Source organism: Phyllostomus hastatus, unplaced genomic scaffold (assembly GCF_019186645.2).
Source record: "Phyllostomus hastatus isolate PE091 unplaced genomic scaffold, TTU_PhHast_1.1 phas_scaffold_39, whole genome shotgun sequence".
NCBI classification, from domain to species: domain Eukaryota; kingdom Metazoa; phylum Chordata; class Mammalia; order Chiroptera; family Phyllostomidae; genus Phyllostomus; species Phyllostomus hastatus.
In genome coordinates, this window is record NW_025334028.1 from 7839001 (window position 1) to 7865206 (window position 26206).

At 36.8% G+C, this 26206-nt stretch overlaps 1 protein-coding gene across 3 annotated transcripts in view; it reads left to right on the forward strand.

Moving 5' to 3' along the window:
• GPAT3 (glycerol-3-phosphate acyltransferase 3) overlaps positions 1-20768 on the forward strand; it is a 78070-nt gene extending 57302 nt beyond the window's left edge. For all 3 annotated transcript variants that reach the window (XM_045820402.1, XM_045820401.1, XM_045820400.1), the window contains exons 4-13: positions 1589-1859; positions 4927-5001; positions 5728-5817; positions 10539-10632; positions 13701-13816; positions 14966-15021; positions 15502-15587; positions 16140-16268; positions 16799-16878; positions 19473-20768. In XM_045820402.1, coding sequence (XP_045676358.1) covers positions 1589-1859; positions 4927-5001; positions 5728-5817; positions 10539-10632; positions 13701-13816; positions 14966-15021; positions 15502-15587; positions 16140-16268; positions 16799-16878; positions 19473-19584 — 1109 coding nt within the window. In that variant the 3' untranslated portion in view covers positions 19585-20768. The remainder of the gene's footprint in view (positions 1-1588; positions 1860-4926; positions 5002-5727; positions 5818-10538; positions 10633-13700; positions 13817-14965; positions 15022-15501; positions 15588-16139; positions 16269-16798; positions 16879-19472) is intronic.
• The last annotated feature ends 5438 nt before the right edge of the window (positions 20769-26206 follow it).

Here is a 26206-nt window from a genome sequence, read left to right on the forward strand (position 1 = left end):
AACCATGAAATATTAGCCCTCTAAGGAAACTAAAAATCCCTCCCCACCCTGCCATTCTATAAAGGAGATACCAAGTGAGGTGATTACTAGCTGCAGTCACAGAGCTGGTTGTTGTCCTAAATAGCACTTGACTTTGGACCCCAGGAGCTCATTACTTTCTGTTCCGCTGCATTATGCTGCTATCCCTTTGAAAAATTGATGCATCTCAGCTGCCTCTGTGGATCTATGTACAAATTCTCCAGCAGACTGATAATACAGTACTCTCCACTTTCCTCATTGATTTCCTAGGAAAACAGAAAATGAGAGAATGAAGGGGGGTCTCTTTTAGGGAACTTAACATCTTAATCTCCACCTTCAACTAAAAGACTTTTCTAATGTAGGAAATACGTTTTCCTCTTTGTGACACACCTCAGAGGGACAAATGAATAGTATATAGTTACTCTTTATTTGTCAATGACCTTCTCATCAATTTTTCATTTTTAGTAGTTAGAACTGAGTGGCAGTAGGCTTATATCATTTTACAAATTTCTGGTACTTGAAGAATCTTTGAATTATTTTCTTTATGGAAAATGCAATAAGAATACAAGGAAAAATCTTATTGTCCAGAGATAACTACTTAATGTGTGCTTCTTAACATTTTTTCAATGTATGTATATTTCATAGATTTAGATCCTGCTTTTCTTCACTTAATATTAAGTATTAATTAATAGATACATTATATCTCATTGTCTAGATCTATTATAATGGAAAATGTTACAGTGAATACTCTTGACTACAATTCTGATTATTTCCTTATGGCAGAATTAGAATTATTGAATTATCAGCAAAACTGTTTTTAGGTGGGAAAGGAGAAAAAGTGGGGACAACTGTAATAGCATAAACAATAAAATACAATTAAAAAACCTATTTTTAGTCTCCATGCCAAACAGATTTTGACAAAGTTGCTACCAGTTTCATACTCATACAAATTGAGTATGAGAGTGCCTGCATTTATTATTTCTGTTATTGAAAGTTATCACTAAAAGTGTTGCTGATTTGATAATATAAATAGTCTGTCTAATTCACATTTCTTTTATTACTAGTAAAAAAGATTTTTATATATTAATTAACTATGTTGTTTCTGTGAATTCAGTCATGTACTTTGCTTATTTTTCTATTGGAGTCTGTTTTTCTTATAAAATAATTTTTACTTATTAAAAACATCTACCTTTTGCCATTTTGCTTGGGTTTTGGCTTTATGGTTTTATCAGAGGAAAACAGAAGTCTTTATTTTTACCCAGTGTAGACCTGTACTTGGGGAGAGTTTCTTTCTGTGAGTTCTTTCACTAATGGTGTGAGGGAGGAAATATAAGTAGGGGGGTTATTAAGAACCAAAATTCCTCTGTAGCAAATTGAAATCCTTGGGTAGGGGCCATTTCATGCAGATTCTGTGATTTCACCTCTTTCCCCACTGTACTTGCTTGCCTTTTATTTCTGAAATCTGTCACATTAACCATTAAATGTACTTACTTGTCTTGTACCCAGTAGACCCTTTGGTCAGTTTGTACGTTCCATGCCATTTTCTCATGTTCTGTTACTTTCTTTTAAGGTATTATCCAAAGAGATGAATCACCCATGGAAAAAGGTCTCTCGGGTCTGCGGGGAAGGGACTTTGAGCTGTCCGATGTATTTTATTTCTCCAAGAAGGGATTGGAAGCCATTGTGGAAGATGAAGTGACCCAGAGATTCTCCTCAGAGGAGTTAGTGTCATGGAATCTCCTCACAAGGACCAATGTAAATTTTCAGTACATCAGTCTTCGACTCACCATGGTGTGGGTGCTGGGCGTCATAGTACGCTACTGTGTCCTACTACCTCTGAGGTACGTCTCCTGCCCAGCAATTAGGTGGTATAATTGAATTGGTTCAGCATTCTTTTAAAACCATGTAGGTAATGGCCACATGTGAGTATTATGGTACTAATCCTTCTCACCTACAAAAATACCACCAAATGTGACCTCCACGGGAATGTATTAAGTATCTATTCTTCTTTCATATCCCCTCCCCCCAAATGAAGGTATGATGTATCTAGAATTTAATATTTATCAGTTTGGATCCACGTTACTCTTTCAGTCATAGATGGTTTGATGGATAGAAAAGGGAAGTGAGGAAACAGAAGAGGATTTATAGTTTCATATTCACCTGTGTGTCTACAAAACTATAATTGTCTCTCTTTACTGGTCCATAGTGGTTCATAGCTGCATAGGAGAGAAAAAATTCCTGAGACTGGTTACCACATGGAAGAGAGCCATGCAGAAGAGCGAATTTGTTCTATCCATATTCATTTATGATCACTCACTTTTCTTATTAAAACTTCTGCACCTGGCTCTTCTTCTGGTTCTAAGTTTGAATGCCACCCAATGAGGAGGTACCTTGAAGCTCAGTTACCTAGAACCATAATGTGGAACATAAGAGTAGAAGAGGTAACACTGGGCATTGGGATGATGCACAAATGACCCAGGTTTGTTTAGCCTGGTGGTGGCAGGTGGTAAGCATGTATACCGGTCAAAACATTGCTGTTGATTATTTTGCCTCATTTCCCTTGGACATGACCTTGGCATTCTGTCAATAGAGCTTTCCACACAGTTGCTACCAGCCAACAAAATTGGTACATGAGTTGAAACCTCTTTACCGTCCCTAGGGTGGCCTATACTTGCCTCACTTAGATTTATTACAAAGGAAGAAATTGCTTAAGTATAAGCAAAGGCACATTTCTAAGAAACTCTGTTTTCTGATGCTCATGTTGCCAGTGGCTAGATATTAGGGCATGATATGTCTTTTGGGAATCATTTCAGCTGTAATAGCAAAGTGAAATTCAGGGTTTCATATATACTTTTGCTTAAATCTTAAGCCAGGGTTCCCAAAGCAGGGGTCATGTACTCTGGGGATGCCCAAGACTACCCATTGGCATGCAGGAAGGAAATATTCAAGCTTTTATTTATTATAAGTTTCCAGTTTATTAAATTAGAGTTCCCATTCATTGTTTTTATTCTTAAAAAGAAATGAAACTTCAGTGAAGCTGAATATATAGATGAACTCTTCCATCTCCACTTGGTCAATGGGTCAGGCACCATATCCAAGGAAACCTGAGGGAACAGTGAGGATTTTATGACACTTTTCTTGAGATTTCCTCATTTGATGGTTAGCTTTCACCTGCTGTGGGTGTCCAGCAAATGATGTTTGATTTTACTATCTAGTTTAAACTACAGTAGGGCTCACAAAATAGGTAAGTGACATAAAAGATTCTTGGAAAGAAACCAGATTTAAGATAATCCTGTAATGTGGTAAGCACCCAAAAACAGGGAGAAATGACAGAATTAATACTCCTACTCTTAGTACATACTCATCATTATTAAAGAATTGCTTTGTGAATGGTGTTTGAGAGAAGGAGCTGCTACAAAGTGAGCATTGAAAAACACAGATTGTGCTAAACTAGACTGTGTTGGTGGTTTCACAACTCTGTGATTATGCCAGACAACCCCCCTACTGGTCGTACATTTTAAATGGGTGAATTGTATGATATGTGAATTTCAGCTTTGTAAAGCTCTTTAAAAAGAAGCCAGGTTGTGGTTGATACTTTTCTAAGAGAACTCTCCTATTTGCTCACTGAAACTGGAAAACTGAATTTTCTGGCCTGTTAATCTAGCAAACAAAAACCTTCAATAGTTTTGAACACAATTGTTAAACATTTTAAAATATCATCCCTTCTAATTTAATGTGTAGGAACAAGTGATTCTCATTAGGGCAAGATGACAAAACATTGAAAGACTTTTGCATAATTGATGGAGAAATTAAAACAGTAGTTTAGTTATAGCATCAGTGACTCACATGAAAATATGGCAACTAAAGAAAACTGAATTTGACCTTCAAATTGCTGTGTCAAGAAGTGTTAAACCAAGACTTTAATACCTTAATAAGGTGTTTATGAGGAAAGCCCATTTATTTTGAAAGATTATAAATTTAAACCTTTTCTTTTTAAGTAATTCTATTACATTTCTAAAAATAACTTTTTCTTTTTGAAGTAATTGAAACATATGAAAAACTCTTTTCAAATATGAGAGAGTGTCTATGTGGTGGTAAGAGGTATCATCAGTCATCTTGTTTACTAGCTTCCAAGTTATCTTGAACCTTAAAGGGACAACAGTTAAATGTGCATTAAGGAATATATAATTTCGAGTTCTTATTATCAAAGGGCCTTTAAGTACATTTTTTTTGGCCATTTGCTATAATTTTAAATTCCTTTGAGAAAAATTTGATTTGTACCCTTTTGCTCCCCTGTCATTAGCAAAACACAGGAAAAACAAGTTATTTTTAGACTTTTGCAAGGTATTTCTTTTACATCTGTATGATGCCACATCAAACTATCCTGAATAAAAAATGATGACTACTTTCAACCTGAAATGACTCTTTTATACAATAAAACTTTTTTCTTATGGAAGTTAATATGTATGTATTTAAAGTAATTCTGAATAATTTAAAAATTAATTCAGAAAAGCAGAAGGGCAAGTCATTTAATTTATTTCCTTCACTTAGCCCACTTAACCCTCTGATGATTATGTAGATTGAACTTGATGGTTTGTGAATCAATTTCCAGGCCTTATCTATATGTCTGTAGACTAGTTATATACCTGCTGTTATTTTGAAAATGGTAACATTCTCTGTATATTATTTTTGAAATTTTGCTATTTTGCTTTTGATGTACCAAAGATCATTCTCCCATTTTGGAATCTGTAGATTTGTCAAATTCTGTTTAATGGCTGTACCATATTCTATAGGGTGGATGCCCCACATCTTATTTATAATTTCATTATTTGTGGGTTTTTCAGTTATTTTCCTTTATTTCTAGCATTCAACTAAAAGTTTGAATTACCTTTTTTTTCTCTTTTTCAGGGTTATGCTGGCTTTCATTGGGATCAGTTTGTTGGTGATTGGAACTACACTGGTTGGACAGCTGCCAGACAGCAGGTAACTTGTGTCCCTCCACCCAGCATTAAATAGGACTGTTCCTTTCTTAGCTGTGTCCACAAAAAGAATATGTGTTTAATTCCTATGTACTGTATCAAATTTATGGCCTCAACACACTTGTTAAAATCCTGCCTACTTCATATTTAAAGTTCTAATTTGATTTTCTATCATAGTTTCATATAAATTGCAAGTTTTTTCAAAGGGAAAAGAGAAGAAAGAAAATGACCAAGGACCCTAAAGGGAAGGGAGAGAGTCTTATGGTATTGTCACACTCAAAGGCTGAGACCAAAGAAGCTTCAGCTAATCTTGATCAGAAATATATCATGAGAGTCATGTCCAGTGGGAGCTATTTTCCTTCTGCAAGGGTGTCCAACCTGTTGGCGTCTCTGCGCCACACTGGAAGAAGAAAGAGTTGTCTTGGGCCACACATTAAATACATTGTGACACATAATCACAAAAAATTCTCATAATGTTTTAAGTAAATTTATGATTTTGTGCTGGGCCAAATTCATAGCCATTCTGGGTTGCATGCAGCCCACTGGCTGCAGGTTGGACACTCCTGCTTTAGAGTTTTTTCCTAACTGCCTCAATGTGATCATAAGAATTGAACTGTGCTTGTGTTTCGGAGCACAGGATACTGCTGTAAAGGAGCACATTAAAGCTTTTATCATATTATTTCTTAGGAGTGCCCAGTACTGCACAATGAAATATTTTTCTTTCCTTCAGCCTCAAAAACTGGCTGAGTGAACTGGTGCACCTGACCTGCTGCCGTATCTGTGTGCGAGCTCTCTCTGGTACCATTCATTACCACAACAAGTGAGTGTCTGCTGGCTCTGTGCCTGCCTTTCTCTAGGTCAGTTCAGTGTGTGATTGACAGGTGAAGTATTTCCTGTGGGTTCATCCCTACTTCTTAGAGTGTCACAGACATAACAATACACAAAAACACTTCATTTTGAGGGGGGCAGAAATTCAACATTTTTAATTGAATTATTGTTTTCACAAATGAAGTTTTCAGTAGAAAATTTGAAAACATATAATAAATGAAAAATAGTTTAATTGTCTGTAATGGGTTTAATTTTACTAAAGTAATAAAGTTTAACTTTATTATTTTTTCTTTTTTTTTTTAATTGTTGTTCAAGTACAGTTGTCTCCATTTGCCTCCCACCACTCCCTCTCAACCTAGCCATCCCCACCTCCTACCTTTGGTCCTACCCCCTTTGGCTTTGTCCCTGTGTCCTTTATACATGTTCCTTGATGACCTTTCCCCCATTCCCCCCATTTTCCCCTTCCACCTCCCCTCTGGTTACTGTCAGTTTGTTCTTTATTTCAATGTCTCTGGTTATATTGTGCTTTCTTGTTTGTTTTGTTAATTAGGTTCCACTTATAGGTGAGGTTATATGGTATTTGTCTTTCACCACCTGGCTTATTTCACTTAGCATAATGCCCTCCAGTTCCATCCATGCTATCTCAAAGGGAAGGAACTCCTTCTTTCTTTCTGCTGCGTAGTATTCCATTGTGTAAATGTCCCACAGTTTTTTTTACCCACTCATTTACTGATGGGCACCTAGCTTGCTTCTAGCACTTAGCTATTGTAAATTGTGCTACTGTGAACATTGGGGTGCACAGGTTCTTAACTTTAAAACACTTTAAAAAAACAATTCGTTTGCTGAAGGAACATACTAGTAAACATGCAATGACACTTGTCATTGGGCATTTGTGGTATGCGGGCAGACCTGTGCTTCTTGTGGATCATCCCTATGAGAGGTGCTGTTATCCTGTTTTATAAGTGAAGAAATGGAGATTCTGGGATTGGTTGTCTGGGTCACATAGTCAGTGGCAGTCAGAATTTGAACAAGGTATCTGATTTAAACAGTGATGGAAGTGACAGGCCTGTAGTGTGCTTGATGGAGGACAAGACTTGGACTCTGGAGGCCTAGTTTCTGTCCTCAGTCTTGCCACTTCTAAAATTCTCTAACTGAGCCTTAAAACAGACGTGACATTTTGCTTCCCTTACCATGAGTCATAGAGGATAAAGATAGCTGTGTAAAGTTATTAGCTAAATGAAAGTAATTTTTATTGTTTTTGAGTTACTTTTCTGTTAACTCAATTTCATTTTTTCTTACATTTCAAATCATTGTTTTAAAAATTATAGGATAGCCTCTAATTTTTAATGAATTTTAAAAAAATATTTTATTTATTTATTTTTAGAGAGATGGGAAGGGAGGGAGAAAGAGAGGGAGAGAAAAAATGATGTGTGAGATACATGGATGGGTTGCCTCTCACATGCCCCCAACTGGGGACCTGGCCCACAACCCAGGCATGTGCCCTGACTGGGAATCAACCTGGCAACCTTTTGGTTTGCATGTCAACACTCAATCCACTGAGCCACTCCAGCCAGGGCTAGGGTAGCCTGTAATTTTTTTTACTGACTGGATCCTTCTGTTTCATTTGTGGGGGGAAGCCAATAACATTTTATTATTGGCTTTCCCATGTTTACCAACATAAAAGGCCCCTTAAATTTCTTTCTTTTTTTAAGTATATTTTATTTATTATGCTATTACAGCTGTCCCAATCTTTTCCCCTTTACCTCTCTCTACCTGGTACCTCCCTTCCCTCCAGCAATCCCCCCACTTAGTTCATGTCTATGGGTTGTGATATAAGTTTTTTGGTTTCTCTGCTTCCCTTACTATTCTTAACATTCCCTTGTCTGTTTTGTGCCTACCAGTTTTGCTCCTTAATCCATGTACTTTTTCTCTCATTCTTCCCCACATACTTCCCAGCTGATAACCCTCCATATGATCTCCATATCTATGATTCTTTTCCTGTTCAAGCTGTGTGCTTAGTTTGATTTTGTTTTTGTTTTTTAGTTTCAGTTGTTGATAGTTGTGAGTTTCTTGCCCTTTCAATGTTCATAGTTTTGATCTTCTTCTTGAATAAGTCCCTTTAACATTTCATGTAATAATGACTTGATAATGATTAACTCCTTTAACTTGACCTTATCTGGGAAGCACTTTATCTGCCCTTCCATTCTGAATGATAGCTTTGCTGGGTAGAGTAATCTAGGTTGTAGGTCCTTGCTTTTCATCACTTTGAATACTTCATGCCAGTCCCTTCCTGCCTCCAGTTTCTTTTGAGAAATCAGCTGATAGTCCTATGGGAACTTGTTTGTAGGTAACTCCCTGCATTTCTCTTGCTGCTTTTAGGATTCTTTCTTTATCTTTAACCTTTGGCATTTTAATTATGATGTATCTTGGTGTGGTCCTCTTTGGGTCTAACTTGTTTGGGACTCTCTGTGCTTCCTGGACTTGTATGTCTGTTTCCTTTGTCAAATTAGGGAAGTTTTCTTTCATTATATTTTCAGATAAGTTTTCGATTTCTTGCTGTTCCTCTTTTCCTTTTGACATCCTATGGTCAGATGTTGGCTCTTTTGGAGATGTCCTAGCATTATCGTATTCTCTCCTCATTTTTTTTGAATTCTTGTTTCTTCATTCTGTTCTGGTCAAATCTTTATTTACAAAATCTTATGTTACAAATCTTTGATTTGAACCTCGGCTTCCTTCCCTTCACTGTTGGTTCCCTGTGATTATTCTTTATTCCACTTAGTGTACCCTTCATTTTTTCCCTTATGCTTTTGTGGTGCTCAGCAAGTTCTCTGAGCATCCTTATCTCCAGTGTTTTGAACTCTGCATCTGCTAGGTTGGCTGTCTCCATTTTGTTTAGTTATTTCTCTGGGGTTTTGTTCTGTTCTTTCATTTGGGCCCTATTTCCTTGTCTCATCAATTTGGCAGCCTCCCTGTGTTTGCTTCTGTGTATTAGGTAGAGCTGTTTGGCTCCCTGTCTTAGAGCATCTGTTAAATTGTTTGGGGCAGATCCTTAAGGATCTGCCAGGGCAGGGCAACTTGCTTCACCACTTTGTAGCTTTGTATGTGGGAGAAGTATTGACGAGGGGACAATGCTGCTGCCTGGCTGCTGAAGGCTTGTTCAGCACTTTCCCTTTTTCCAGTCACTTCACCCACTTCCCATATGCAACTGTTGCCCTTCTAACTGTTGCCCTGGTGTTGGTTCCCAGAGTCGGTTGGTTTTTGTATGTTCTAGGGCTGTGCGAGCCCTTTAAATGGGACTTTGCTGAGACACTGGCAGTTTCTTTCTCTGCCCCAATCCCTACTGGTTTTTACAGCCGGAAGTTATAAGGCTTTATTTTCCTGGCACTGGAACCCTGGCCTGCGAGGTCTGGCCTGGGGCTGGGGTTGCATGCTCCCAAGGTATCCCTCCCAATTTTTGTCCACCATACGTGAATGTGGAACTGCCCATTCCACTGGCCACTGCTGCCTCAAAGCTGCCACCTCTTTGAAGCCACATTGCATCCTCTCTGCTCTGGCTCCCCAGCTCTGGCCCTCCTACCCATCTGAAATGGGGCTTCTTTAAACCATTGCTTGTCAGACTTCCATACAGTTCTATTTTCTGTCAGTTCTGGGTGTTTTTGTTTTGAGGTTAGTTGTGATCCTTCTTGTGGTTATGTAAGGAGGCAAAGGGTGTCTACCTATGCCTCCATCTTGACTGGAAGTCAAATTTCTAAAATTATATGATTTTGTGATTCAGCTATGACTTTTGGAGGGAGGAGTAGAACAAAATGCTTTGGAAGAAGTGTGAGCAGAGGAGATACCTTCTACAGAAAAGGCGCTTTAATTACATAGAGAGAGTTTCATAACTTTTAATGGAATTGCTTCTAATTTTAAGGAAATTAAAGTTGTTATGATAAAGTTGTTATGTATTTGACTGACTCCTTTTCTACTTTGTATAGCCCCAAAGAGAACTACTCTGCTTCATTTATGTCTGATACTGGTTGAATTCTCAGACAGAGGTCAGCGAACTAAACTGTGGGCCCATAGGCCAAATCTGACCTGCTATCTATTTTCTGTAAATAAAGTTTTATTGGAACACAGCCAAGTTCAATCATTTACATATTAGCTGTGGCTGCCTTTATGTCAAAACAGCAGAGTCCTATAGTTTTGACAGGGATTGGCTAGCTTACAAAACTTAAAGTATTTACTATCTGGCCTGTGATAGGAAACTTTTGCCAACTTCTGCTTTAGGAAGATGGGAGGGAGAAAAGAAACTATAGTAAATGTACTCTGTGGATCATGAAACCTCTAAAAGTGACACTTATGAAAATGGAAATAATAGAAAAATGCTTATGATAAAATAAATGAAACATCACAAATGTATTAATTAAAGTTATGGAATCATCATAATTCAGTCTAGTATTTTAAAATTATTTTTCATCATAAGAGGAAAATATGGTCATTACCAAAAAATAACATAAATATGTGTTAAGGGAAAGTCAAGAGCCCCTTCTCCTGTATTCTTAGCCTAATCCCATTATTATAGCCTAGAGATAATTTTTTAAGAGGGTTCCATATACTTTGAAACAAAGTATATGGCTTTTTGAAACAAAATAGGATGTATATCTACATGCTGTTCTATGAAATAGTGGCCATTTTTCAAGGTTTGATATTTGCCATTGTTTGTAATTGCAGGCAGTACAGACCCCAGAAGGGAGGCATTTGTGTTGCCAACCATACCTCCCCAATAGATGTTTTGATCTTGACAGTGGATGGATGCTATGCTATGGTAAGAGCAGCTTATTGCTTTTTCAAGTAGTTACATGTTCTATGGATTGCTCAAATTTTAAATTTATTTTCACTCAAATTAGAAAGTTAGTTTTATATTATAAAGTGATTCAGTTATATTACTGTAGATATATGTTCTATAATGTATTTACATGAGGAATATGTAGTGCAAGGAAATAGCCATTATAGTTAAGGTTATAAAAATTTAACTTACTGAAATGCAGACATACTTGAGTTTGATAGGACTTTATAAAGTCGATTACATCTTGCTTCTAAAATCCCTATGATGTTTAATAATATTTTCATAGATCAAAGTCTTCCTCCTTGGAGCTGAGAAAACCCCTTGCCTGACAATTACTTGTTTTCCTTAAGGGAGTCATATGCAATTAAAAAAAAAAAAAAAGAACCCTATCCCTTTACTGAAGCTCAGGCAAGAAAGGGAAATATTCAAACCACATTACCTTTTTCAGTTTTTGTCTAGAGCCCCAAAAGAAAAAGAAAAGAACAGAAAAGAAAAGAAAACCCTACAGCAAACCACAAAGTCACATGTGTGGGTATTTGGGTTTTGAAAGCCTTTGTAAAAACCCCTTATTGCCAGGTATTTAATCTGTCTAAATATAAATTCAGATATTCAATACATTTTAACACGTTAAATTTCTCTAAGTTATGGGGCTCTTTCTGAATCAAAGGAAGCTTTAACCAACTCTCTGAAAAGGTACTTCTTAACATTTTTTAAGTTAGGAATCAGTTAATAGTTATGTACCTTTTTTTAAGGAAACAAACTACCACCACAACATACATGTGCATCATACAAACATAATTTTGTGTCTAATTTTAAGGTGCTTATGAATCTCCCAAAAGCCCTTCCAAGGACCCCCATGTTAACAACCCTTGATAGAAATCCCAGTGTAGTTCTAGGTGCATATGATAATTCATTGCATTATTATGGACAAGCACTTTTACATCCATTATTTTGAACTTCCCTGTAATTCAGTGAGGTTAGAGCTGAAATTTTGTTTAGATGAGAAAGCAGAGGTTCAGGCATTTTAACCAACTTACCTAATCATGGTTTTGTGTTTCTGAGACTGTATTCATTTGGTATCCTGGTCAACAAAGAGTTAAGCATAATTCATTCGTGACTGAAGGCCTCAGAATTTTGTTGGCATTTTCTATGCTTTTTGATTGTATATAGTTACAATTATAATATTAGCCAAAGTTTAGAAAAAGCATAGCACCTATGAACTTTCCAGTGTGTTGAGTGATAGCAACCTAAAGCCATTTGGATTTAAATCAGAGACAGGAAGGCAGAAGTGGAAGGAAACTGTATTGCTACCCTTCAGAGGTCTTATACTTGGCGCCTTTAGGCTAACCATAAACTATATATCTGAAGAATGTTGAAGATCCCATCTCAGTGGCTTTTCAAAGTTTTGTTTTCCTCCTAAACAAAGACCTCTACATTTTTTTAAATTTAGAGGTATTTTCTAACTTAAAAGAAGTTGTAATAATAAGAATGTTACATAGAACATCCTTGTACCCTTTATCCACATTTACCTATTGATATCATTTGACCCCACTTGCTTTATTATTTGCATTCTCATACCCTGGCTTTCTCTGTTGCTCCACATAAAAATGCATGTAAAATATTTATATTTTAATATATTTATATTTAATATTTCTATTATTGCTGTAATATTGGAAGTCTGAATCTATACAAATTTATCCAGTTCATAAGGCTCTTGGTTGTTTTCCCCCAATCCATATTTGTATCTTCCTTTTTTCACAGAGAATACCCTATTTCCCAACAATATCAATTCATTTTCTTAATTCTATCATACATCCAAAATTGTTTCAGCATTGTTTCACCTATTTTATTACAAAAAACAAATGTAAGAATAATTCAGGGTATTTTGCATTTCTTCTTGGTACCCTACCAAAGATGGAGGGAATGTGGTCAAATACTGTCTTTATACATTTATTGGGTTCCCCCCTCACCTCCCACCGTAGCTCTAGTGTTGTTCTTTTATTCATTTGAAATACAGTTGGGTTCCTTTGTTTCCATTTGCTAGTCCTATTTTTGTTGATTTAATTTTTTAATATGTAGGATATTAACATGTTTTCAAATGTCAAAACTAAAACTAAACAAAAAAAGTGTATTTACAGAAGTGTCACTTCCCTCCATGTCCATGCTACCCTAGTCCCCCCCCATCCTTGCAAGTTTCCAACTTCATTATTTTTGGTTATTCTTTATTTTTGTAGAGACAAACAAATATATGTGTATATTTCCCCTTCTGTCTTATATAAAAGGTATTATACTATATCTGCTTTTTATAGGTTGCTTTTTTGATTTAATAAGGTCTCCTGTATATCATTTCTTATCAGTCATAGAGTTCAACCTTGTTCTTTTCCCGGATACATTGGATGCATGTACCATAGTTTATTCATCTAATTTCTTCTGTTTGGACATTTAGTTAGTTTCCCCTATCTAGAAATTAGAAATAATACTGCAATTAAAACCTTGTGCATATGTGTTTTCATTTTGTTGGAGTGAAATGGTATATCAGGATAAATTTCTAGAAGTAGAATTATTGAGTTGAAGGATAAATATATATGCAATTTTGATATTGCCAAATCTTCTGCCTTGGCTGTTATAATCTCTCCCCCACCCCCGCCATCCCGAGCAATGTATGACAGTGCCCGTTTCCCATGGCCTTGGTTCAGAGTATGTTGTCATGCTTTCAAATCTTTTTTCAATCTGATAGGTGAGGAATGTTGTTTCAGTGTACTTTTAATTTGATTTCTTTTGTCTTGACTGCTATACTTTCTCTTATCTATGCTGCTATAGTAGCTGGAGTATACCTTAAAATTCAAAGGTGCTACTAAACAACACCTTTTGCTTATATTTGGCCATTCATTTCCTTTGTATAGACTAAGAATTTTAGTCAGTGGGAGAAGGTTGATCTTTTTCTCTGAGTGGGGAATAGAAACTTACTCATACTTGAACACACACACACAAACTTTCTTTGGACAGCTGTGCCTTTACATTTTTTTTTCTTTTTCTGATAATTCTAGGTTGGCCAGGTTCATGGTGGATTGATGGGAATTATTCAGAGAGCTATGGTCAAGGCTTGTCCACATGTCTGGTTTGAACGCTCAGAAATGAAGGATCGACACCTGGTTACTAAGAGGTGAGCAGTGACATTTCCTCATTACCCATGGGCGTAGCATAAACTTGGCTTTCCTGCCCAAGAGGGCAGAGCAGTGCTAATGCTTCAAAGGTAAAATATGGAGCTCTCTTTGTGGTAGGGTTTTTCTGGTATATCACCTGTCTCGGCTACATTTTTTAAAATTTTGATTTTGTAGAAATAGTGGGATATAAAAAGAGATTAGAAGGCCTATCAGTTTATTCTGTGGTGACTTTAGGTATAGTCCAGTTGCTGAATTTTCAAAGTTAAAATTACTACCTAGAAAGTTAAATAATTTTTTTAACTGTTTGGTGAATTAATAGATTATGTAATCATGTAATCAATAGGTTGGTTGTTTTGTGCCTAGAGACAGAGCTAATCTCTTTATGAAACAGAATAAGGAACCTCTGGTGCTTGGGATAGAGATGAGCTACCATAAACTTTTGTTGGGAAGCACCTTTTTGCCTGAGGCCTTTATCTAAAGGCATTGCTTCTCTAAGCATGAAGGTGAGCCATGCTGTTAAGAGTTAAATGAAAAGTACTTGCTGAAATCCATTTGAGGTTAGAAAAACTATCTCTGGCTTTGAGACTACTCAGCAATGGGACACTCTGGCAGCTGTAATCTCTGTACCTCAGCCTTACTAGTTCTGGTGAGCTGTTGGGAATATAAGGCTGACTGCAGGGAGGACAGGACCTAAGTCTGGAAGAATTCACATTGCTCTCAGCTTTATTATGGTGCATAATTCCTAGGAAAGTTCAGCCTGACCCATTTAAGGAGTCTTCTACACTGAATGGCCATAGGCAGACAGGTCCAGCAATCAATATCCCCATTTTTCAGACGGTGTAATAAAGGTATGGGGGAGGAGCTGTAGAGCTCCTGTCACATGACTGCCTACCATTCTTTTGTAAGGAATGGGCACGGGGCACTGAAAATTGCTCACTTTCAGATGAGAGAAGCAGAAGTAGTATAGCTATGCTTATACTTTTTTTTAGAAAGGGACCCACTTGAGTTTATTTCTTTTACTTTTATTTCTTTCCTCCTTATTGCTGTACCATTATATTTATGCTAGTAGTGTGCAAAAAATACTAAAGAGGATTCCCATTTTTCTCTTTTCAAAGGTAGAATTTTGATCCTTTATTTTTTTTTCATAGACTAAAAGAACACATTGCTGATAAGAAAAAACTACCCATATTAATCTTTCCTGAAGGTAAGAGGGAGACTGCCTGCCAAGCTATAGTTGATAAGAAGCACACAAAGTGGGTGAGGAACTGGCATTCTTAGCCCACATCTGCTGTGTTATGGGAATGACACGACCTGGTCTGACCTAGTAATTCCCTGCTTCCTTGAGATCTGATGGAAGTGTTGGTACCTTTTTGATCTTAAAAGTCATTTCTGGGTAGTAAACTTAAGAAAGGTATTGACAATAACTTTCTCAAAGTCTTTATTTTAATATTACCTGTTGTGAAAAAGTTGTATCTCTAGAGTGTTCAATAACAAAGTAAAAGTTTGTTACTAAACCTGTTTTGAACTGTGAAATTACTATTAAGTGGGAATCGATTTGCGAAATGGTAGTAAAATGTCTGTAATTTTGATATGACTTGAGTAATTTAAATAATTTTGTATTAAAATAATTCCTTTTAAAATTTTGTTTTAAAAATATTTATACTCCCCTCCCATTTCCCTGTAGGAACTTGCATTAACAATACCTCAGTCATGATGTTTAAAAAGGGAAGCTTTGAAATTGGAGGAACCATATATCCAGTTGCAATTAAGGTAAAACAAATTCCCCTCATTGCCTTAGAAAAAGGCAGTTGCTGGGTAATTTTATTTTGATACGCTTTCAAATAAAGTCTTCGGGAATAGGGAGCAATCATATACACTTTACTCAGATTCACCAGTTGTTTACATTTTGCCCCATTTGCTGGGTCGATGCCTTCAGTTGATATGTATATAGATAGGCACCAGGGGACTTACTGTGGACTCAGTCAGTGATGAGCAGAACAGATATTGTCCTTACTTTATCCTTCCAGTTAAGTGGGGAGACAGACATTTAAGAGCCATGTACTGGCATATGTCACTAGTCTGGCTCAAGTAAACTCTCATAAAATTTTTTAAAGAGTCGTGTAAATTGGCCTCTTGTTATAGTGCTCTGGGGGTTTAGTCTAAGGAGTTGGGTGTACTGGTTACCTTTTTGATCATTTCTGTCAAGCAAAGAAGCTTCTCTTTTTCATAGGGTTTGGCCTGCAGCCTTGAAAACATGGACTTGGAAAAGAGAAGCCACCACTTAATTCACAACTGGGATATATTTTCTTTTCTTTTTCTCAGTATAACCCTCAGTTTGGTGATGCATTTTGGAACAGTAGCAAATACAACATGGTGAGCTACCTGCTTCGAATGATGACCAGCTGGGCCATCGTCTGTGACGTGTGGTACTTGCCTCCTATGACAAGAGAGGTATGCCATAGATAATAATGGCTGGTCTTTAGGGCTTTAATCAAGTAAAGGTGAGAAAACCGTTACCTGAAAACCTGGGTGTCTCCTTTCCTCAAATCAGCTAGAGCCAGACTTCCTTTCTGCTTTCTCAGCAAATGAGTCACTTTAAAAAATCTAGTGCTCCTCAAATCAGGCCATTTTATGTTCTGAGACTCTTTTTCATAATAATTTTTATAGTTGCTGTTACTTTCTGATACCTACAGATATTATGGAACATTGTATCTTGGATAAGAGAATAATAAAGAGCATAATATATATGTGTACTTAGTAAGAAAAATGAAACAACCAGCACTGCATTTTCTTGATAGAACAAGTGATATTTGCTATGATTGAGACTCATACATTTCAGCTAGAATGTGAATGATTGAGACTCACATTTCAGCTAGAATGTGAATCTTTTATTTTAAAATAAATCTAAATGATTTTCAGACATTTTAAGGGACTATTTGAAAACTCTGTACCCAGGATATACTTGTAATTGTTTTCCCCAGGAAGGAGAAGATGCAGTCCAGTTTGCTAACAGGGTTAAGTCTGCTATTGCTGTACAAGGAGGATTGACTGAGCTGCCCTGGTAAGAATTTTTTCAGAAGTACTATCACTTTTTTTAAATTAAAAAAACTTTTAATAATGTTATTTATTATGCTAGTTAGCTAGAGGTTTAGCTGTCAGTGACAGGGGTTTATACAATGTAACAAGGGCTTAAATACTGATAAAAGTGTATCCCTTTCCTTTAAACATAGGTGGTTCATGTTGGTATACCAGCTCATTCTGTATAGTTCTGCCACCCTCAGTGCATTTGTACTTTCTGGTCCAAGATGACTGCCCCAGCTCTGCTCAGTGTGTTCAGGAAATGGCTAGCAGGGAGGAATAAAAGCAAGGACACATCCATGTCCTTAAAAGCACAGTCAAGAAGTGGAGCATGTCACTAATTATGCCACTAATTTCTGCAGTGAAAACCCATTGTGCTAATTAACAAAGCCTTGGAGATTGGGAGATCAAGATAGCTGAAGCCTTATGGTAGCTTCTGATTAAATGCCTGCCTGACCACCCCAGAGTATGAGTTCTTGGTTAAGGTGATGACTGGCCCCAAAATCAAGACTAAGGTTAAGATAGGTTAAGACTAACATTTGTATATTATCTAAGCTGGGATATGTGAAACATCATGAAATGGCAGACTTCCCAATGCCCTAGTTTATAATGCCTTAATTTACAAATGCCCTTATGGTCCATGTTCATTATATAATTGACTTCCTCTTCCTTGTTCATTGTTTTCCATACTCCTTTCCCCTTATCTGACATCCCAGCCCTACTCCTGTCCTGAATCCATTATGAAAAGCTTTGGCTTAGCAGCCTCAGAGCTTTGGCTTAACAGCCTCACATACCAAGGAAAGAAAGTAAACTTTGAGAGACAAAAACAGCCAAGGGGAGTCAACCACAGGACAGGCTCCCAATTAGATTGGCTTAAACGAAATCTTTCGGAAATGATCCCCAGAAATTTTCAATTTCCTTTTATTAGGCCATGTATAATTTTATAATAAAAGGTTACTTTTAATTTTACCTAGCCTCATCTTTAAAAAAGTTTTCCAGATGTATTTGTCAGTTACTTATTAGGTCTAAATTAACATGTCTGGATCAGTTTTCTCCTAGATTAAGTAAAAACTTAATTATGTCATCTTAAACTGGATTTTAAATATAGCTGCTGCCTGCCTTAAGAACTAAGATCTGCTGCCATTGGATAGGGGACCTGGGTAAACTTTGAAGTCTAGAGGGGTGGCAAGTCACAGATGAGGTGCTTAGAGCAGTGTGAGGTTTACTGGATGGTTGGGAAGGGCAATTGCATAAAAATTACGTCAGGATGCTCAAGGGAAAATGTTGCTTTGATTTTTTCACCATTTTTAGCCTGGACTTCAGGAAGGAAGGAATGGCCTTTCTCCTGCCTCTCCCTCCCTTCCTTAGGTTTTACTATTCAGAATTCAAGTAAATGCTATGGTTCAAGGCAGCTCATTTGGATAAAAGAGGCTTTTGTGAACAATTGTGGGGACATAAAGACACTTTATAACCTTGTTTCCTGGAAATGTTCTGCAACTGACCCCCTGGAAGATTTGTGGCCTGATGTGTATTTTTTAGTTGAGTACTTACTGGTATACTGTCTTAGGCTTGACTCTGGAGGCTAGAACATTGCAGTGGGTTCAGACAGGAGTCTCTTTGTAGGTTGAGTTCTGTCTTTATGAGTTCACTGGCTAACCTGTGATTTATTCATCATTATCAGAGAGCACTTGGACCAGCATCCGTGCTTAACTGGGTTGAAATGAAACAGGCACACTATAAAGTAAGCAAGTTCTCAGTCAGTGCCCACTTAGGAGTTACAATGAAAAATATTTGATTAGAAGTGAGTGGCCCCTGGTAGTCCAGTCTCCTCTTTGCTCTTAAAATTTGTTGTTTCTTTGTGTTCTCCAAAGAAGGAAAGGCATGCACAAAGTCCTTATAACCCAGGCAGGTCTGTGTTTTCATCATCCAGGAGAGAGTTCAAAGACTCACAAGCTCTGAATTAAGGAGTGCTGCTTACATAGACACTACCTACCAGTTGAGTGCAACTTAGTATTATTTTGTTTTATTCTGAGTCTGTTTTGGAAAACAGAGGATTTTAAATACTTGAAATATAGTACTGTGAATGAAACTAACTTGGCAATCATAGGATTAGATTTCAGTAATGCTTCACATATTTGTTTATTTACTCACACATACTACCCTCACCATTTCTTATGTGCATATTTTAATTGTCTATATGGTTTTCTAGTGAGATAGAGATCAATTAGATCCAAAAAACAACAACAATATTTTGCTCTCTTTGTAGAAAAAGATAGGTAACCAATTCTAGTTTCAAAGCAGTCTACATATCCATAGAGCAGCCCCTAAAGGAGAAACTGAGTGAAGACATTATTCTTTATTTTAACCACATCTTAGAGCAATTGTTCCTTTTTCACAGTAACACATCTCTGTTAAGTGGTGGAGCAGAGACTGGCATCCAGGTCATTCAGCTTTCAAATTCCAGCGTTCTTTGTCCTGTTGCTGACCAGTCATGGCACTGTGCAGCATGTATCAATAGGTAACCCTTTTAAATCATTGCTGGGATTATCTTTTATTTATTTGCCTTTCTATTCCCAGGGATGGTGGGTTGAAGAGAGCAAAAGTGAAGGACACTTTTAGGGAAGAGCAGCAGAAGAACTACAGCAAGATGATTGTTGGCAATGGATCTCTCAACTCTGAACTGGGCTGATTACCACACTGGAGATAAAGCTTCGCCTCCCAGAATGAGCCCTTAGGGATGGAATGGTGTGGGGTTTTTTTGTGTGTGGGGGGGGGCATTGTATTGTTATATTGTTTGGTTTTTTATTGTTAATCTTTTCTACAGGATGATTGTCTCTACCTCTTTATGCCAGAGGCAGAACTCAGTGGTGCCCCTTTTGTTGTTAGAGCATTAGCCTCCTGAGTGGTAAGGTAGTCGACTGAGTTTAACAGATTCTGCCTTTTGCAAGATGATTAAGTCATTGTTGATTGAATGAAGAATTTGTATGGGAAAAAGTGCTTTAAAAATACTTTTGGAACTCTTTGTGTTTGGAATCATTGATAAGGTAATTCTCAAAGAATACCCCAAACTCTTTTTTCATGATTAGCTTTCTCACATCCTTTCCTCCCACTTCCTCGGTTGCTTAAACAATGGGATGAGGTTTACATCATAGTTATGTTCTCCTGCAGAACTGAAAAGAAAAATGGAGAAAAATGTTTAGGAGAAACAATTTTGTGACCATCAAATTTGAAATCTGAAAGGAAATGTTAATATTTTTTACTAGTGTGTTAGGAGAGAAGTACCATTTGGTGACCTCTATCAAAGAGAAGTGAGTCCAAGTTACTGTATGAGTGCATTTGTTTATATCTAGGCTAGTGGCTAATAAATACATTTAGCCAGCAACTAGTGATAAGGTTTTTCATTTTCCTTGTTTGTGTGTTAAAGATCTGTACCTAGTGCTTATCCCTGCTTCTGTAACCAAACACATTTCAAATATGACGAGCCTTTTACAACAACAACAAGTTTAGTTAGTCCTGAGTCTTTTGTAACTATAACAGAGTATCAAGGGTATCAAAAAAATCACATTTTAGTGTTCTCGGTAGTAGTATGAATGAGTGATATGTGTGGCACTACCCCTCACCCTCCACAGCATTGTAGTTTATTTCAGAATTTTTCCAGTTTCTTAAATAGAAAAGTAAGTGGTAAAATTATCTTTTGGAAACTGAGCCTTAAATTTTTTAAAGGGGAAAATGTTTCCCAACTCACAGCATAAGCAATGTTGATAGCAATATAATACCATCTTATACTCTGAGGGTATTGTATCTCTTCTGGTAACCATGTACAGAATGTGAAACTATCTTACAGTGAATATAAATAAATTCTATATTTCTAAATGTGTTTTGTATTATTTTCCCTTCACCTCTATTATCTTGTGGTTTTGAATAAGTTATATTCTTTCTTATTACAAAAAGTGATTGTTTTTCATTTCAATGACATAAATTTCATTGGACTGGGACATCTGGGAAAGGAGAGCATGAACTGCTGGTTTTAGTTTGTTCTTTTTTTTTTTTAGCCTCGTTATCTGGACTTTGACCCTGTGGACTCTGTCTTGAACAGTCAGTTACTTTGCAGGTGAAACTCGGGCAACCATCTTTTAATTGACTATACGTTAGCCTGGCATAGCGTATGAGTAGAGATTCTTATTTAATTAGACAGATTTGATCCCAAAGGAAAATTTGCAAAGTTTACCTTCCTGGTTACTCTGCTGTTCTTTTCTTCTTGCTTAACTTTTGCCCCCAAAACTATACATGGACTGATCTTAACTAAAAATCAGCAAATTCAAATATGTATGTTGGGATAACTCTTTGTCTTATTTATTTCTTCTCAGAAAGAAGAGTTCCTTTTCTTTTTACTTTTCGTATTCAATATAGCTTGAATTAATAAGTTCATTTTACTAATTATCCCACCCTCAGAAAAGCAAGTAAAATGACTAATAGCTGTTTTGTTTGGATACTGATAAAATATGTCTTTCCAGGAACCCCATCAAAACAATAATGCTGTCACGTATTCACTAGAAAATCTCACGCTATCTTGGTCAGGACTTTTGTAGGTCTTCGACTCACACTGCTAGTTTTCAAGTTGTTTGAGGAATCGCCATGTTACTGAAAATATGTTTTTAGAAAAAAGGTACTGCTCTGATTTAGCTTATGCCTCCTAGAACTCCTTATTTTATACCCACTTTAAAAATACTGTGCCCAGAGTTTAGTTAGTCCTGAGTCTTTTGTAACTATAACAGAGTATCAAGGGTAGGCAGGATTTGATAGAAAAATCCCATTAGATAAGACCTTTTATCTAACCCTTGTACACATTCATTTGTTGAGTCTTCAGGTTGCCTTATAAAGTTTCAGTTTTTTGCCCTGGTGTTGTTGACAGACATCTGGTTTTAGGAATTCCCAGGGTTTTTGAAATATCATGGCACATTCTGAGACCAGATGAGTAGCCATGTATGAAACAGTAAGTGCACTCAGAGCATAGGGAAATAGTCCTGGATCATAGTCTGGTACAAAGAACAATCTTGAGGAAAGTTTTCCTGTATAGGCAAACTTGCCAAAGCATATTCAACTTGGTGATTTGCCATTATCCCTTCAGTGCCTATGTTGTACTTTGGTCATTCTGTTGATATCTTAAATGAGAGAATGTTGTTTCTGATGGTTGGTTTCTCATGACTACACATAATGTGTTGTAGTCATGACCAGAGTAGAGCTCAGTCTTTTATCTGAAATGTGGTATTATTGACCTAAAAGGTTTCCTGCTAGATCTGAGGAGGTTGTGATGGAAGATGGGGAGAGGCTGGGATCTGGGATTGGTTCTAAAAACTAGAGGCCCTAGTAAGCATCTTAGCAAAACCTTGTGCTTGTTTTTTTTGTTTGTTTGTTTTGTTTTGTTTTGTTTTGAACACTGGTTTCTAGTAGATTGATACTAGCAGTGTTTGGTGTTATTTTTTGCAAAAATGGTTAAGATGGTGAGATAAGGAGTCAAGGATAGTTTTTTATTGTGGCTCTAGCACTCAGTGGCTTTGACAGTTTACTCCTCTGATTCCCAATTGCTTTCTTTTTGTTTAGAGTTAAATTATAGAATACAGCAAACCTCTGTTCTCAAACATCTCCTGTCTTGAACAATTCAGTTCTTGACCAAGTTGTTCTCGGGAATGGGGCGGGAATGTCTCAATTGTCAAACAAAGCTTCATTTCTCGGCCTGACAACCCTTTCATGCTGATACCTGTATGATCAGTCATGTGTCTCTCAGGTGCTAAACAAAGGAGATTCCCCTTTCCGAACAGCCTTCCAGAATGAAGAACCAAGGTTGTGCTGTACACTCAACCAAGGTTGTGCTGTGTATGAAAGTGTGTAGGTGCACTTGAAGGGCAATGGTAACAACAGATACTTGCATGCTTGTTTGTTGTCCAGGCTAATAAGTAGAACATGACTACGCCATGGAAGGTATAAAAAATCACAAATTGATATATTATTTACTGTCAATGGACAGTAGGGTTATTTTTAGCTTTGTTGTAAACATGCTGGTGTCTTGGTCACATACTCAATAGTTTCCCTAGTTGGTATGTTTAGTAGGAATCAGGATTGGTGTAGGGTAGAATGTGAGCATATTCGCTTCGGTATAGAAATGGCCAAACTGTTTTCAAAGAAGTTGTATCATTTCATGCAACTCATAAGCAGTGTATGAGAGCAACATTTATATTTAGTATAATGACATAATTTGGATTTATTTTTAATCTTATTTTGTGCTTTCTCTTCTATTTTTTAAACTTCTCTCTTTTTGCCCTCTTTTGGATTTATTACTTTTTCTTTATCCATTTTCTCTATTTAAATTGGAGGTTAATGGTCTTATTTTTGTTTGTTTTGTGGTCACATTATAAATTTCAACTTGCATACATATCAAAGTCTGAAACTGATCACTGCCCTTACACTCCTTCAGAATAGTAGAAGGACCCTAGAAGTTGAATTGTAGTCATTCATTCCTTTCACTAGTATATATGATAATGTGTTTTTTAATTACCTATGTAATCCTACAAATTGTGGACTGGTATTTTTTACCAATTCCTGGAGGTTCTCAGATATTTCTTTAAATAATGTCTTTTAAAGACATGAAGTCTGATTAAAGAAATATTAGGCTTTGTCACTCTATCCTACATATCTCTTAATTGTTATCTTTTTCATTTATTTGCTTCCCCAGATAATCTTCAGCTTTACCATTTCACTAATTCTCTCTTTAGTTCTCTCTAATCTGCTAATCTGCTGTTACATCTCTTCAGAGTTTTTAATTTTAATTTTTATATTTCTAATTTATATTATTATATTTTATTCTTTTTCAAATGTGCTTATTCTTAAATAAGTTTTGAAGCATCTTATTCTCACTGATTTTTTATTTTTTCCAAAAGTTCAAACTCCTACATCTTTTGAGGGTCTGAGTCTTTTTTTTCTCTGTGGTTTCTCACTGATGGAGTCTTATTTCTTTGTGTGCTTAGAGAATTTTCAAAATGATGTGTCATCAAAAGAATTTTATCTTCATTTGAGCCTTTAGAGCAAGAATCAGCAACTGATTCCTCCCCTCTGCCTGTTTTTGTAAATAGAACTGTTGGAAGACAGCCACATGCCTTTGCTAACGCATGGTCTGTTTGGTTTTGCACCACCACAGCAGAGCTGAGCAGTTGTAAGTGACTGAATGCACACAAAGTCTAAAGTATTTACTCTGGTCTCTCACCTGAAATAGTTGGCCTACTTCTGCTGTATGGCACTAGCAACCTGGAACCACTTTAAAGTAAGTTTTGGCTGGAGGTTTATTGAGCCATGTAAATAGTGAGAGTCTAACTCGTAGACCCTAATGAGGGCCATCTTGTGATTTTGAATTCTCTGCATAATATTTTAAAAATTTATCTGTGGTTTTGTGTTTATAAACAGTTTGTTCCTTTTAATTGCCAAGTGGTTTTAAATCCTTAGGGGAAAGTTATTTTTCCCTATTACTGGCACTAAAGTTTTTAAGGGTCGACACAGACAATTGCATCTGGGAGTGAAGGATGGTTGGTTTTTACTTTCTTCTAACAGGATGTTGCCTTTTGTGATTCCACCTTCAGCAGAAGACTCTCTAATTAGGCTTCCCACCGTGGTCCAACCTTCAACTTTATCTGTTGTTCCTTAGGTCCTTGAAGTTCTGGAAACTGCCACTCGAGTTTGTTTCAGCCAGCGCCCTCAAGATGAAGGCCTGCAGCTGGCCTCTGCTCTGCTTACCACTCTAGGGTAACCTGGCCTCTTCCCCTCAGTCTTTGGTTTGAAGAGTCATAGTCTTGCTAGTATATGGAAGCATTCAAAATAATTTTTTTAAATCATTTAGAAAGAGGGTGGGTATATGTTGGTAGAAATAAAAGTTCTAGAAGGTGACAACTCTAAATTTAAAAAAGTTTCTCTGAGCCATTTTATTTATTTTATTTTATTTTTTAAATTGACACTATTACAGATATTTCCAACCCCTCCCCCTCACCTTTTACCTATCTCCACTCATCCCCTGCCCCCCTTCTGTCTGGCCTCTCTGAGCCATTTTAATGTAAATAAGCACAAACTCTTCCTTAGAATCATTACTCTTAATTTGCAAACTCAGTGCTCTTAGAATCATAACTGTTAATTTGCAAACTAATGCTCTTCCGAAGACATATACAAGGAAGATATGACTGACACTGGGAAAGCTGTGAAATTCTTAGTATCTTGAGAGAATACAATAACCTAACAGAAAGAGGGCAGCTGAAAGCAGCTGCAAGTTCAGTGGTATTCTCATTGTAGGTGAGTGGCAGGTTCTTTGACTGCCCAAGTATCAGCCTAGGCTGAGGTCCCATTAAGGCTTTTGATGGTGTTTCATGGGGGTCAAAAATCCCTCTGATGGGTATCTCTTGCAGCTATTGGAAGCCAATAGCAATTCTGGCAATTGTTAGCCTCTTGGTTGTATTTCAGGTAAAAATGCCCAGAATAGCTTTGAAACTAGAATCCTGTATGTGTGCTCTATCCTGGTAAATTAAAATATTTTGGATCCCTTTGAGCTCTAAGCTATAATTAGGGAATGAGGTGCCTGGAAGAGTGGGATCAAAGAGTCAGTCCCTGCTCAAGGTGAAATAGTATATGTATTTTTTTTTGTAGTTGCCCATTATTGGGTTAAGAAAGTTCCTTTCTTTCTTTCTTTTATAAGATTTTATTTATTTATTTTCAGAAAGGGAAGGGAGGGAGATAGAGGTAGAGAGAGAGAAACGTCAATGTGCAGTTGCTGGGGGTGTGGCCTGCAACCCAGGCATGTACCCTGACTGGGAATCAAACCTGCGACACTTTGGTTCTCAGCCCGCGCTCAATCCACTGAGCTATGACAGCCAGGAGTATATGTATTTTTTAAAAAATAAGTGAATTTAATTTTTTGAGAAGTTTTAAAACTGTATCCTTTACCATAATAAAGAACATCCTTTCCAATTATAAAAACAAATTGGGAATCATAAGTTAGAGTTAGGAAAGTTTTCAAATTACTGTTTCTCCAGTTTTATGAAGCAAAACATATTTGGTGTCTGCTATGTGTCCATTACTGTTCTGGATCTGGGGACACAGCAATGACAAAGTAGCTGGGCTTATGGAAACCCTCTGAAGCAGGTGGGGGAAAAAAATCAAGAAACATGTTTTGGACAGAACCATCTCAAAAGTCTCTAATTTTTTTCATAAAGCCTGGAGTGGTAAATACCTAAGAATTATTTGGGAACAGTTTACAGAAAAACAAACTGCTCTTATGG